The sequence below is a fragment of the Astyanax mexicanus genome, chromosome 16 (genome assembly GCF_023375975.1).
Source record: "Astyanax mexicanus isolate ESR-SI-001 chromosome 16, AstMex3_surface, whole genome shotgun sequence".
Lineage (NCBI taxonomy): Eukaryota > Metazoa > Chordata > Actinopteri > Characiformes > Acestrorhamphidae > Astyanax > Astyanax mexicanus.
In genome coordinates, this window is record NC_064423.1 from 28875274 (window position 1) to 28891020 (window position 15747).

General features: G+C 36.8%; 1 protein-coding gene across 2 annotated transcripts; it reads left to right on the forward strand.

Annotated features, from left to right (window-relative positions):
* The first annotated feature begins 121 nt into the window (after positions 1 to 121).
* pak2b (p21 protein (Cdc42/Rac)-activated kinase 2b) lies at positions 122 to 12409 on the forward strand. Of its 2 annotated transcripts, none has more exons than XM_007246157.4 (15): positions 122 to 401; positions 1652 to 1963; positions 2985 to 3091; positions 4794 to 4941; positions 6075 to 6106; positions 6204 to 6329; positions 6695 to 6830; positions 7375 to 7438; positions 7523 to 7571; positions 7800 to 7912; positions 8036 to 8153; positions 9351 to 9450; positions 10062 to 10258; positions 10418 to 10555; positions 11302 to 12409. In XM_007246157.4, exons 2-15 carry the CDS (start codon positions 1774 to 1776, stop codon positions 11386 to 11388), a joined length of 1605 nt encoding a protein of 534 aa, XP_007246219.3. In that variant the 5' UTR covers positions 122 to 401; positions 1652 to 1773; the 3' UTR covers positions 11389 to 12409. The 2 variants fall into 2 exon arrangements, with proteins under 2 accessions (XP_007246219.3, XP_049321801.1); XM_049465844.1 differs by having other exon boundaries at positions 1798 to 1963.
* Positions 12410 to 15747: the final 3338 nt, after the last annotated feature.

Consider the following 15747-nt stretch of genomic DNA (forward strand, 5'->3'; position numbering starts at 1 on the left):
TTTTGGGCTAAATGTTCAAATAAAAATAAATTTTTTTAAATGTTAAATTTCTATCTGTTCAATTTGAGGGGGACTTTAAACTTGTCGGGTGTTGTCCCGGAAGCCGCGGTGTGGCAGTGGAGTGAGCAGTTCGAGTGAGTGAGGGGAGATAGGATTGTGTTTGGGACACCGCCGAAAAATCACAAAGACTGAAAAGTGTGCAGCTTTGTTATTAGTGCAGAAAAAGGCGCTGATTTGGCTTCTGTTGAGTTTAGACACTTTTATTCGCTGCTCTGAGAGCGCGGGGTGTTTTCGGGCTCGTTCTGGCTGAAGAAAAGAGGAGTTTTGTGGGGAAAGCTGGGTTAGTGCTGGCTTGCCTACTAGCCAAGTTTCGTGGAACTTTGCAGAGTGGGGCTGCACAGGTGAGTTTCTAACTTGGTGAGATTGTCTGTTCTGGTGGATTAAATGAGCTGAATTTACTCAATAGAGATTTGTAGGGAGTGGAGTTAATCTAGATACATTAACAGCAGCCTTTTACTGAAGCTGAGAAAATGTACTACAGCCAAGTTAGGGAGTAGCGAGCTAACCTAGCTAGCTAACCTAGTTAGCAAGCAGCTTATTTTTCAGCACTTTTATCGCCTGCCTGGATCATACTGCTGATAGTTTCTGGCTGGTGGAGTTAGAGGGGTGTTAAGAGACTACACAATCAAGTCTCCTGCATTTTAGCTGAATATAAAAACAAAAAGCCGACTAACTACATTGTTTGCTTAAAAAGAGCTTAGCATTGAGTTGCTCTATGGCTTCTTGTATTATAAAAAGCCATTAACTTACCCACATCAGCAGATGAGACTGAAACCTATGCTTTAGAAAGCTAAATTGGTCTCACTTTTCAGATTTTAGCTAACCTACATTAGTTCAGATTATTGTATTGTACTCCATATAACTTCATAGCTAGTAAGCTAATACAGTTATCACCTCATTACCCATACACTGTATGTGGAGTACAGTATGGCACCTGTTAATACACAATAAACAAACTAGCGAAGGGTTTGGAACAGTGCCTGAAATTAGCTGATAGTTTAGGATAAACTACTGAAATATAATATTACTCAGAATATAGATGTGTGTATTTCCAATTCACTTCAAATTTCCAACTAAATATCATATTTTTGTAGTACCAATTTGATGTTAAGAGTTGAATTAACAAACAGTTTAACAAATCTTTGTGGTAGGTCTGTCACGGTAATTTATTTTTGTGGATGATCTATTGTCTGAGAAATTATTGTGATTGTTTACGTAATTTTATTCTGAAGTTGGGCACTGTCCAATTTATTTGAATTTATAGTGATGGTAACAATTATGTAATGTATTATTATGTAGATATTAATATTACGTAGAGTTTTACATGTATACGTCTATATTTATTTGCGTTAATCTTAATGTTATATCAAGTTTTATAGGTAAACAGTCGCTGACTGCTGACTATAGCATATGTGTATATATAGAGAATGTATAAAGTTTATCATGCTGAATGCAGGGCAGTGAAATTAGAGGAAGTAAGTTCTGTAACTTCCCTTAAATCCAGTTCCATATGCTTCTGTGCACATAGACACACATTTGTGACCATTCTGTCTTTCTGTGTGTACCTCCCTTCACTCACTCTCTTCTCCAGTTCTTATTCCTCTGGTTCTTATCTCCTACTGCATTTTTCCATACACTCCCACCCCCCCACAAATCCGTACCTCCTGTTATTCCTTTTTCCTGCGTTTTTTTTTCCACCCTTTCTCTTGAATCATGTGCGACAATGGCGACCATGAGGACAAGCCACCTGCCCCACCTGTGAGGATGAGCAGCACAATCTTCAGTGGCGGCGGGAAGGACCACACACTTCTGGCCAATCACAGCTCCAAGCCCCTCCCCTCGGTGCCTGAAGAGCGAAAGCCTCGAAACAAAATTATCTCCATCTTCTCAGGGGTTGAGAAAGGTGTGTACATGTGAGAGAGTGATAGTATGACCTCATTTAGATCAGAACCATGTGTCTTCAGAAACAGAATTGTATCTGAATAAGACCAAACCATTTAAAATGCAATTGAAAACGCACCCTAGATGCTTTTAAAACAGATACAAATCTGTTCACTCAAATAAATCACTTCAGGAGGTGATCTAAGATGCATTTGTGCCACAGCCACGTTATAGTAGCATAAACACATCCAAAATGCATTCAACAACTAAAACACCTGTTATAAATTCTTGTCATTGATTGGATTTGCTTTTTTTATGCACAGCAATCAGATTTAAGTATGGCAAAATGGAGACACATTGACTATCAAGTATAAATACATATGGCTCTAAGCTTATGAGGATACAATTCAGTTACTAGTAAACATTGTGAAATTTGACATTTATTTTTGGAGATATAAACATAGTGATTCAGAGTGGTGTTTTGTGAGGAAAAGGTTCATGGTTAAGAAACCTACCAACTGAGTCTAAATTTTGTGTGAATAGTGGTAAATCTAAAAAAATGTTTTTTTAAGAGGGTATTTTGACTTTGAACACTCTGCATTTATACGTTTGTTTGACTATTGACTATGGTCAAACAATATTTTTTTTTATTTGTATTTTTTGTATAACTATTTATATCTCTTCAGATGTATGAATCAGTCTATCACCACTGTGAACATTTCTGATTCAGATTCTGTAGAATAGAGAAGTTCAAAAACAGACCCCACTCTAAATTATTTTAATTGATTTTGTCTTAACATTTTCTAAACCGTTCATCATTAGCTATACAGTACAAAGGCTCTATATAAAGACATTTTGTTTAAAATATCTAGGCCCAGATACAAGTGATTTTGAAATCTTGGGTTTCGGCCTTAAGATATTTTAAGATAGCAGTTTTCAGTTCCTGTTTATTTTGCGTGACATTTAGTAGCAGGAAATGTTTTGATGAGTTGATCATGCTGTAGACTGATGATGATATTAAAATGTGATGACTTGCCCCTTAGGTGGAAGAAGGAAGGACCGGGACAGGGAGCGGCCTGAGATCTCGCCTCCCTCAGACTTCGAGCACACTATTCATGTTGGCTTTGATGCTGTCACTGGAGAGTTCACGGTGAGTCAGAGGCCAAAATGCACTGATGTTCTAAATATTATACATTATATTTTTATATGTTTATATATTTTAAATTATAGTTTACTATAACAGGTAAGAAGTGCTAATTATTAGATCTGCAACGAGCTGCCACATTGTGTAATATTAATATAACTTATCACTTGCTCAGCTACAAGCTCTTGAAAACAACAGTTCATTGAGCCATGCCGTAAAAACTATTTTCATTCCTCCATGTCCTAAAAGTTACAGAAGTGGTTTATAGATTGGAAAGTTCAGTTGCTTGTTCAATCCCCAGGTAGTCATGGTTCAGACCTTGATCATGGCACCTAACTCTCAATTCACTTAATTTATATTTATTCAACTGAATATCATTCTACTGCAGTGCATGACTGTATAGTGTGCTTGGGCAGTGGCGTCTGAGTGGTTGGTTTGATTATTGATGACAGGGGTGTGTGATCAATACCCAGGCTTGAGCAAGTTCTTTAACACTTTTGCTTCACTGGCATCTCAGTGTTTGTCACACTCATACATCTCAATTACCAGCACAGCTCTGCATGAAACCAGATCACTTTCCTCAAATCAGGAATCTTCTAGTAAGGCAAAGACCAAAGTTTGTGGGTCTGTGTTCCCTCCAGCATCAAAATTTTATCTTCTGTTAAGTATGTGCTTTTACTTTTAGAAGATGTTCCACAATATCAGTGCTATCCGATAATCTTGCTGTTCTGCATTTTGAAATAAGTTCACAATATACGCTATGTCAAAATAAAAAAAGTGTGAGACGTTTGCTAATTCCAGCAGCCTCATACTTTTTACTCTTTGCAAATAAGTGCATCCGTGACTTGTTACATGGTTAACTTGTTATACATCTTATAAGCCTACAATGTTTCCTGTTCCTCGGCTGAATATGTTGCAGAGTGCAGATCTGTTAAAACCATGATTAGCTTCTGCATTACTGACACTTTCACACTGCAGCATCAAGTTTCAGTCAGAGCAAAAGTGTGGCAGCAAGTTGTTCAATTCAGTTTTGTTTAAGCAACGCTTTTTACAACAAAAGTTGTCACAAAGCAGCTTTATAGAGAAAATGGTCCAAGCCTCTTATGAGCAGCACCACAGTGATGGAAAGGTGGCAAGGAAAAACTTCCTCATACTAAGAAAAAGAAACTTTAGGAGGAGCCAAGACTCTGGTCGCCCCGGACAGTACAGACAAATAAAAGAACTAAAACAACAAAACAGAGAGATAATAAAGAGCTACAGCTAGTATAGCAACATCATGAGAGTTATGAGTGTGAGTAGGTGATGGGCACATAATGTATAATGTGGAGCTATAGCTAATGTAAAACAGGTTTCGAGTTATGCGTGAGAGTAGGTGATGGATATATGCTCAGTGTTAGAGATAATGGAGAGCTATAAGTTACAATTACTGGCACTTTTATTTATTTTTACAATAAATATAGTTTATCACTGCTGCCATACAGAAACTTGTATCTCCAAAAGTATCTTTACTTTTAATTTTCGGTGGGAGTCAATGCAAAAAATACACAAATATTTCAAGCTATTTCAGAACACTTGACAGTGCAAAGAAAGACTGACAGATTTACATTGTCAAAAAGTGATTTCTTGATTTTATTGCTTTGTTTGGTACCCAGTGCTCCTGCTCTTTTTTTTTGTTAATCTGGAACTCACACTTTGCTTTGCATCACAGGGAATGCCAGAGCAGTGGGCACGATTACTGCAGACCTCCAACATCACCAAGTACGAACAAAAGAAGAACCCTCAAGCTGTGCTAGATGTCCTCAAGTTCTACGATTCCACAGGCAACGGCAGACAGAAGTACCTCAGCTTCTCCTCAGGTGAGCTGTTTGTTTCTAGAGAGAAGGTTAGAGAGACTGTGTATTTGTTGGTTGGAGGGAATTTTAGGTATGTTGTAGTATAGATAGAACTGTTTGTGCAGATAGATTAAGCTTGATCTCCGAGCAAACCAAGCTCCAAGTTCTTAATTTGGTGTTCGATCTGAATTGTGTGCACTAACTCAGCATCTATTCAAAAATAAATACATCAAATAAAGGTTTCTTTGTGATTTTCTGAATAATGCCATAGGCATTAGAAGCATATTGATGGATGATAAATTGCAGAATTGTTTGTAGCTCTGCTCCTGCGATAATTGATTCCAGTGTCCTTATAAATTGAACCAATCCTAAATAAGAAAGCAACAGTAAATATCAAACACTGGTGACAAAGACCCCATATTTGTAACAGAAATAGGTTCATAAAAAAACCTTTAAAGGGTGCATAGATGCTTAGGTTAACCTTATATTTCAAATATACAATAATATAATAACGTAATTTTACATGAACACCAACCCCCCTTAAGGTTAGGGTCTCAACAGACAGTCGTGCAAAATAATTGAATTATGCAATATAAAAAGTATTTTGTTTCCACAAAGAATTTGGTTTCCACTTTCACCAATATCTTTCTAAGACTTGAATTGGTTGTTTGGAAAATGTCCTAAGAAGAAGTCTTTGTCAGATGTGTGATGTTTTATACTGTACAGTTGTTTACAGCTATGCTCTTATAATGCTTGACTTTGTTGTCCTTGTAAACTGAACAAATCCTGAATAAGTAAGTGCTATTACATTTTAAAATCTTAATGAAAGCTAAGTTGGTGAGTTAGTATATTTGTTACAGAGACTTGTGAGTGTGAAGAATCATTTAAAGGTCACTTGGTGTAAAGGTTCTTTACCAGTTTGAAAAAGTTAATCACACTCGCACACATTTCCATTACAAACTTCAAAGAAGTTGTTCTTCTGTGGAATTACTCAAACAACACCTGAAGCATCTGTATGTTTGAGTGTGCAAAAACACCATTTCCTGCTGTCATTATGTGGTTTAACACAAATACAGTGACAGATTGTCTTATGATATCTTTTAGTTGTGTCACAAGTGAATGTTTCATTCTGTCTTTCATTTTATTCTCCCAATTAGAGAAGGATGGATTCCCCTCAGGAGAACATTCAGTAAGTGCTTTTGATAGATAATTTCCAGAACATCATATGTTTTTATTTCTTTAAAAGATCACAATGTTCCACAATCTTGTTTTCCAAAACTGCACAGCCTGCCAAAAAGGGCACAGAACCACCCTCGCCAAATGTTAAAAGCATAGACGATGACGATGATGAAGATGACGATGAAGAGGCTCCCCCACCTGTTGTTGCACCACGGCCGGAGCACACTAAAGGGGTAAGAAAAGCCACAATGCACAAAAACCTTTAGTTAGAATGAATTAGTATACTTTTTGTTCAGCTCACCATATTGATTTATTGTTAATTTTAATCTATATCTGTTAGTGTTCATTTAGTGCCATCAGCAAAATAAGGGCCCCTATGGAAAACATAACATTTAATTTAAATGTTTATTTGTGTCATATTTGTACCTTTTATGTCTAAAATCAGTACTAAGCCTTAATATGACTATACTATGTATTTCACAGTGTGAAACTTACGGAACCCTACAGAATTATCTAAAATAAATGTATTATTGTACTTATTTATATCTTTCTAGCTGTTAAATAATCATATCTCCATGTTTTTCTGCTTGTCCTTCAGGCAAATACACGGTCAGTGCTGGATCCCATACCTCCTCCAGTCTGCACCACAGATGGAGATGTGGCCAGCAAGGCTGCTGACAAGCAGAAACCCAAAAAGGGCAAAATGACTGATGAGGAGATCATGGATAAATTAAGTATGAGCGTGCAAATACAGTCTGTTTATATACAATGAAATCATATTTAAAATAATGTAAGAATAACATAAAATGACAGCTGTGCAAGTTACAGTCTGTTCCACTTCTTATATATGTCGTACAGATCACCCTTCTGGTATGTGGTACTGTATGAAAATGTACTTTTATGAATCAGTATTAGCAGTATGATCAGCAAGACATTATTGCTGTCTCACAAAAAATGCAATTGAGGCTTTACAGGAGAAGGAAAAAACTATTTCAAACCATTTTTAACAATTGCAAAATTCACATCAGAAGAACAGCAGAACAGCATTAGGAACCTGCTTTAAACTGCTGCCTAAACCAAGTAAAGATGCTACTATAGGGTCAACATTTTCTGTTAAATGATGTTCCTTAGGACGTGAAAGAGAAAAACTGAGCCTAATCAAGGAGATGTTGAGAAACTGGGTACCCACAACCCATGAGCAATTCCCTGTGTGTGTTTCACTTCTCCTTCTTCTTTTTAAATTATCACCCAACTCAGCATGTCATTCTGTCATTTCAGGAACCATAGTTAGTATTGGAGATCCTAAAAAGAAGTACACAAGATATGAGAAGATTGGACAAGGGTGAGTTGTGGTCTTAGGCCTTCATTTGTATTAAAACCCATAAACAAATAGTATAAACATTAACATATATTTTCCTTTCCACAGAGCATCAGGGACAGTGTACACAGCCATTGATGTGGCAACTGGACAAGAGGTGAGTAAATGAAGCTGATTTAATTATTTAAAATCATATATTTCAGTAGTGTGTGAATATTTACTAGGGTTGCATCGTAATTGTCCAAATCAAACAAAATGAAAATGAATAAAGTACCCTTTTAAATTTTTGTTCTTATTTTTCAGAGAGCTTGCTGCTCATATTTTACTAGAATTGCCAGTGAATAAAGTGAAGTACCATGTCATACTTTTTCCTTGCATTTCTTAGGTGGCCATCAAGCAGATCAACCTGCAGAAGCAACCCAAGAAGGAGCTAATCATTAATGAAATTCTTGTAATGAAGGAATTGAAAAACCCCAACATTGTGAACTTTTTAGACAGGTACCGTTCTCCTATTCTGTCAAAAAAAAGAAACGTTACATATTCACACATGTAACAGTCTGCATTTAATATTAAGATTTGATGGTAGGACCTTAAGTTCTGTGCTCTTTGTGTGTTGTGTAGTTTTCTGGTTGGAGAGGAGCTGTTTGTGGTGATGGAGTACTTAGCTGGTGGCTCACTGACTGATGTAGTGACGGAGACGTGTATGGATGAGGCTCAGATTGCTGCGGTTTGCCGAGAGGTGTGTATATAATAATCACTCTGTATTTGTCTTTAGTCTTGATTTTCAGGATTCTGCACAGTTTACTGTGTTCCTCGCTTTCAACAACTTTCTCCATAAAGTATTGGTGTTTTTGTGTGTTAATCCCCATTGAAACATGCAGAGTAACCCAGAAATATCTGGACATTAGTACTAAGTGTAGGTAATGTCCATATTAGCCCATGTGTGAATAAAGCAGGTCATTTTACCTTGCCTCTGCACTGCAAAAAACTAAAGTTAGCAAGTGAAATTTTCTAGATTTAAGGTAATAAATCTTATTTTCTTCTCTGATAAAACTTTGTCTTACTAAGCATTGTAGGTGTTCGATTATTTTGCTTATTTTAGGGATAATTATCTTAGTCATTCTTACTTAGAATTTGTACCTTATTTTAAGTAATTGGAACTCAAAATAAGCACAATCAAGCAGCAATCAAGTTATTTTCTGATTTTGCTTACCCCATTCGCGGACTTTTTTGCTTAATATACATATATTTGTCTTAATTTGCATATATTTTGTCTAGTTTTTGCCAATGGATTTTTTGCAGTGTGAAGTAGGAACATATCTGAGTAGAAAACTACATGTGTGAAAGGGCAACTCCAGATAATGTCTAGACCTGAGTTCATATCTTAAAGCGGTTTTATAGGTCATACCTAATCAGCTGTTTAAAGACCAACTGTTTAAACAAGTGGAATTAGATCTGTTTCTTCTTGACTGGAATGAAAACCTGCAGTTACACCGGCTCCTTGTGGATAAGACTGGTGAACTTTGCACTAGGGCAGTGTAGCTATCTTCCAATAATGGGTGACAGTGGGCCCCTTATCGGTGCTTGTACAGCATTTTCATGTTACCTGTTAAGCCTTTAGGGTTGGCCAAGTAGAAAAAACTTATGTTGACGAAAATTAGAACATCACTAAAAAATGTATTTCACAAAAAACATTGTTTTAAACAACACTACTTGTTTTAAATAATGTTCTCTGCACAATTGTGGGAACCTGCACCCAAGTGTTTCACTCACATGTACACCTGTACTTTGTACACGTTTGTTTCTTGTAATGTTGACAAATATAGCTTGCAACTAATGAAAACCCAAAAGTCAGCATCTCAGAAAATTGCTGCTTATGCTAAGATGTTTGAATTCTGGCTCAACTGCTTGTTTTTCCCTCATTATTATGTTGCAGTGTTTACAAGCGCTAGAATTCCTTCATGCAAACCAGGTCATCCACCGAGACATTAAGAGTGACAACGTTCTGTTGGGAATGGATGGTTCTGTCAAACTCAGTACGTATACTGCCTAGTCCGCCCTAATTGGAAACGTTCTTATTACTCATTTGGTTTATTGGTCATTACTTAATAAAACACAGTATATTTTTTATATAAATTTTTATGAAAAGTTTACATGCAATGATTGGTAAGTAGACAGTGGTTCTTTTATATTTTATTTGAACCCTGACTTCTGAAGTAGTGTAAGACTCACTTCAATTGTAATTTATTCATACAAACTAATAAGGCAACATTGGCAACAAAGAAACCATGAATGGACACCACCATCAAGCAGACAGCAGGGTTAAGGCAGGTTTATGTCCGGTGAAGGGTTGCTGTATAACGTGCAGCGATAATAATTAAAAAAACCTGTAATCCAAGCATGACTGAACAGTTATAATACAGTTGTAACACCTGTATGTGTCATGTAACACCTATATTTACAATACCCAATACATATCATATACATACATATCTCTAGCCCTGCTAGTCATTACTAGTAATTTTGTAGAGTTGTTAAAGCATTTGACTTTTATTTGTTATGATTACTTATAAATTTTAATATACTTACGAATGTTCTTTCTGCTTTTTCCCCTCAATTTTCATTTCTTTCCTCCTCTGTTGCGTAGCGGACTTTGGCTTCTGTGCTCAGATCACACCGGAGCAAAGTAAGCGCAGCACTATGGTGGGCACACCGTACTGGATGGCCCCCGAAGTCGTTACACGTAAAGCTTACGGGCCCAAAGTGGACATCTGGTCTCTAGGCATCATGGCTATCGAGATGGTGGAGGGCGAGCCTCCATATCTCAATGAGAATCCTCTGAGGGTAAGTTTCTGCATCGTACTCAGCTTCACACTCACAGTTTGATGTACACTGTAAATAAACCTAGTACCTATCTACACAGCTGAATCTAGTGTTTTTTGCAGAAAAGCAAAAGACATTGGTGTGGATAATTATTTAGTGCTTTTCTCTCTTTTGTTGTAGGCACTTTATCTTATTGCCACAAATGGAACTCCGGAGCTACAAAGTCCTGAGAAGCTGTCGCCTATTTTCCGTGACTTTCTGGCTCGGTGTTTGGAGATGGATGTAGAAAAGAGAGGCAGCAGCAAAGAACTCTTGCAGGTATTTAAAATGATCAAATGAGCAAAACTTCAAGGTTTTATGGAAGAAACTGCATGTGTGTAGCAGTTTAGTTTAGCTGGAGAAGCAAATGAATCAAAGGAACAAATAAACACAAATATCGCTTTCAGCACCTCTAGTCTGATTAGTTTGACTGATTTTCAGCTAGTTTACTCAATATCAAGCTGGTTAACCAGCAAAACAAGTGGTTTACTAAGACAAAAAATGTATAAAGGGACCTAATGTTTGTAAAACTTCATTGTTATAGATGTACTTATATAATTATTGATATGCTTAGCAGTACTGAAAATAATAGTTATGCTGAATCTGTCCTGTTAGACACTGAACAAAAAAATGTAAACGCAACACTTGGCCACAATAGAAGACCACTCTAAAATGTACTGTGAAACTGCACATTTTACAGAGGTTTTTTATTGTGGCCAGCCCAATGCACACCTGTGTGAAATCACTGTGTCTAATCAGCATCTTGATATGCCACACCTGTGACTGGTGGTTGGTTTAATCTCAGCAAAGAAGAAATGTTTATTAACTTGGATTTAGACCCAATTGTGAACAACATTTGACAGGAGAACTCCAGCTCATGAAAAATGGGAGCAAATCTAAAAGTGTTGTTTATATTTTTGTTCAGTGTATTTCCAAGTACTGATACATCAGGATAATGCAGACATGTACTTTGAAGTATCCTTAGTTTGCTACATTTGAATGCTTTCTGTTTCCTTTTTCTGTAGCATCCTTTCCTGAAGCTGGCGAAGCCTCTGTCCAGCCTCACACCGCTCATTCTGGCTGCCAAGGACGCCATGAAGAACAACCGCTAGGTCTTCCTCAGACAAGCCATGCTGCAGAACCCAACAAACACACCGCTGAACGGACTCCGTGTACCACAGCTCTTACCACTGTGCCAACAAGCCAGACAGTATTGCCAAAACATTTCAACAAGCATTTAAGACTGAGGGAACATAAAGGTGGATGTATGAAGTATTTTGTTTCTTCTAGGCCGTTGTAGCATTTCCTACATGGTTTTATGCTGCACAGAACTTCAGTGTTTTTTTTTTTCTCCATTTATGCTCACCTGACTATCAAATGGAGGAGAACTGATGCATTTGTCACTTGAGGGGAAAAGTATTTAAAATGCATTCGGGGTGTTTTTTTGTTACATTTCTGTAGAAGGAGTCATGACCTTCAACTGTGTCTCTACTGTGCCCTCTAATTCTTATTCACTCTGATACACGTGGAGGGCACCTTTTTAAAACCAGCATAAACAGTTTGTGCTGTGGTTCGTTATCCGTTTTGTTTTTCAAGCATGAACCATTGTATACTGGTACAAATAGGACTGTTTCTGTTACTGTATTTTCTAACATCAGTGAAACCATTCATGAATGGGATGAATTATGTATGTTATATATTTAAAGAAGCATGACGTCTATTTTCACACTTTTAGACTACATTGTTTGTGTATGTTTGTGAATATGAATACTGTTTTTTGTTTGTTTTTTTGTAGTAACTAACATTTCTTTATAATAAGGTAACTGTAGCTGTTAATAAGTGAAAATGGCAGAACAGACAAACATTTTCATGTTTTGAGTCTGTCTGCATTTTGCAACATCAACTAAAGGTGTTTCGTATGTCTCCAAGAGAGATTTTGTGCAGTTTTAGCTTTTTTTTTATTATTATTCTGAATGATCTGAAACCCAGTTCTGTGTTAAGTGCCATATTTACTGAAGCACACTGTTAGTCAGCAAAGCTAGTCATCAGTATGTCCCTCTGTATCTGAACATGGCTGTGTTGACTGTGGTGTTGTTTTAGCCACAATAATAAACCATTTGCTCCTGGTCTAAAGATCATTTGATAAACAGTAACATGTACCTGTTTACATTTGGTTTAATTTTAAGAAAGATCCAAGTTGCAGGATGTAATAGATGGTGAAAATCAATAGTGCTGCTTAGTGCCAAACAGTTTCTGTATTGATAGGTCATCATCGATTTACAATGTAGCAGAGAGCTTGTGTAAAAAGAAAAACACAACAAATTAAAATGGCTCAAACAAATAATAATACAAGGAGATAAAGTAAAAAAAAAATACTTTTAGTTTAGTAATGGTAAAAAAGTACAACAATAACACAATGTTACAAAATAAGTAAAATATAGGGTACAAAATATACATTCTGTAATGAGACAGCTGCCCTAAAGGTAAGATCCAGATAGCTGTCTCAGATTGTATTTAACCTGGTGAAATGTAGCACCAGGATGAACTCAAAAGCAAATATGGCAGAACTGCATTGAGCTGGGTTTGAACCCAGACCGTTTGTGTGAAGGGCCAATGAGTAGACCACAACACTATAGAGGGATATGAGTGATTAGTGACTGTGGGTGCTTTAACACTGGGGGCAGGGTATAGAACACCGAATAATTAAACAAACTAAAGTGTAAGAGTAGAAAGAACTGTTTTACTGTGGCGAAATGAAAGAAAAGAAGACACAAAGCGACAGTATAAGGTCAAAATAAAAATAGCGGAGAGCGGGGTTTGAACACCCGCGAGAATGGGTTCTGAGGCGCAGCGACCGCTGCCTACACACTGCGCCACCGGGGACGAGCCGATGACGTCAGCGCTGGAAAGAACTAAATGACTCGCGGCAAGCGGGAGCGCGAGCAAAGTAAACGAAGTGAAAGAAAAAAATAATAATAATTATAGCAGGATTAATGATTTGTAAACTGTGAGAACCAACCAATAAAGGCTAGATAAAAAGGTAAGCGAAGTTAGAAGGGAAGAGGTTTCCCCCTCTGGTCGCTAGAAACGATAGAAAGTTTTTTTTTTTTTTTTTTTTTTTTGTGACGAAAGTGAGAGAGAGAAAAGAAGAAAGACAGCCTCGTGGTGACACGACCAACGAGGTGGAGGGATTAAAGCGAAGCAGGTAGCTCCGAAAGAAATAAAGAGAACCTCTGTGAACTGAGCCCAGTATACACTGTTCCCATAGAGGTGAAGAGAAAAAGAAGGAATAAAGAGAACCTCTCTGAACTGAGCCCAGTATACACTGTTCTCATAGAGGTGAAGAGAAAAAGAGAGCCACTTGGCAACTCTAAGGAGATCGCTAGGAAAACCGGCGTGGTCTTGCTTTCTGACAGGAATACTCAAGACTCTGCGCCGAGGAACCGGAAGGAAGCCCTTATAAGGTAGTGACACCAGCTGTTGTTAATCGCGCTGATTACCACTTGGCTTAGAGCGTGGCCTCCCTCTAGTGGTGGGAAGACCACGGCGCGGGCAGCCCCTTACACATTCCTCATCAAAAGTTGTACCCAAATGAAGTGTCAGATTGCAGTGCTATTCAGATGGAAGATAAAAGTTACCAGAAACAATAAATGATAAAAAAAATTATACCGGCAATAATTATTAAAATGTATTCTTAACACAGCAGAGGTATGCAGATGTGCATTATCCTGTTGGAGTGGCGTACCAGAGTGTGCATGAAAGAATGTAGAGCCCTCATGTGCCTGTAGTAGTGCAATAGGTTTAGATGATTAGTATTCTAAAATAAGAAAAACAAGTAAAATAGGAAAACAGAGATAAAAGAAAATAATTATCTAAAGCAGTTACAAAATAAAGAGTAAAAAAAAATTGTTCCAGCTCTGTTCCACTAACAGCATTTTTTTAGTATCTCAACAAAAACTTGATTAACAAAAAGTGATTACCATTCACAATAAGCATGGAGTTGATGTACTCTTTTTACTGACTGATGAGAGGCTTATAGATAAACATTAACCAGTGTGTTTTTCTTCTTTTTACATATAGAGAGAATTGTCCCACTTACATAACATGCAATGATGAGTACTGTATGGATCTCCAGTAATAAATATAAGAGCAGTGTGATAATCAGGGTCCAAAGCTAAGAAGAGGAGAGGGAGTCTAGGGCAACAGTGTCTGGGGGAAAATGTTTATGCCTAAATACTTTTTACCTTTCAGTACTATTTAAAAATCATGGGCTTAGATTGGAGTGGGCAATTATTTTTCCCAAGGGGCCACATGATTCACTGGATTGTTTTAGGAGGCAAACCAACAGACTAATATCAATTTAGCCTAATGTTATTGTTCCTTTAAAAAATAAATAACTATATTTTTTGATGAGCTTATACTGGTGAGAGTAGATATTAATAAAAAAAATAAAAATGTAAAGCGTACATAGTAAAAGTGGTGGTGTTTGCAGTAAAAACTAGTATTAATACAAATAATATTTTGTTCATTTCAGTCTTTCAGTACTTTTTTTCTTGTACAGTAAGAGAAATCTAGTCTGTTTTGGGCCTGAACATGTGCAGTAAAGTTCAGATCAGTTTCTGAAGGTCTTGAATGGAGTGTAGAGTGTCTCATTTAATATTTGCTTACTAATGTAAAAATGTTAACCTGCTTGACCAGCACAGTGTATGTTTGTATGTATATTTGATTTTGGTCAACCAACTTGGTTTTGCTGGTCATGCCAGTCATCCAGCATGTTTAAATGTGGTCATACTGGCTATTTAGTCAGTTTGATCCTGCTTGTTGACCAGCTAAACTATCAAACTCAAAGAAAAGCATACCCTGTCAAAATCAACCAGCTTAACCAGCTTGAGCTGGCGATGCTGTTTTTTTTTTTTTTTTTCATTTACAGAAACAGCCCTGATAGAAAAAAAAAATTAAATAAAACACATTTTTGGTTGCATTACATCTTTTACATATTTAATTAAATAACCTTAAAAGAATCATTATTTAATATTGCCTAATAGGCATCGGTTAATGTTGATATTCTGACATCAAATCAACATTTATTTAAAGATTTTGCATGGCTGGGGCTCTGAATCTACACTCATGCTTTTAAGTAATTATCATTAATATCAATAATTATTATATAAATGTCCCTTTCTATGGTGCAAGATCACAGTACAGGCTATAAATAATGACATACAAGATCTATATATATACAGCTCTGGAAAAAAATAAGAGACCACTTCAGTTTCTCTGATTTAACTATATAGGTATATGTGTGAGTAAAACAAACATTAGAAAATGAGAAATGGCTGAAATGCTAAAGAGTTCGAAAATCAATATTTGGTGGAATAACCCTGGTTTTTAATCACAGTTTTCATGCATCTTGGCATGTTCTCCTCCACCAGTCTTACACACTGCTTTTGGATAACTTTATGCCACTCCTG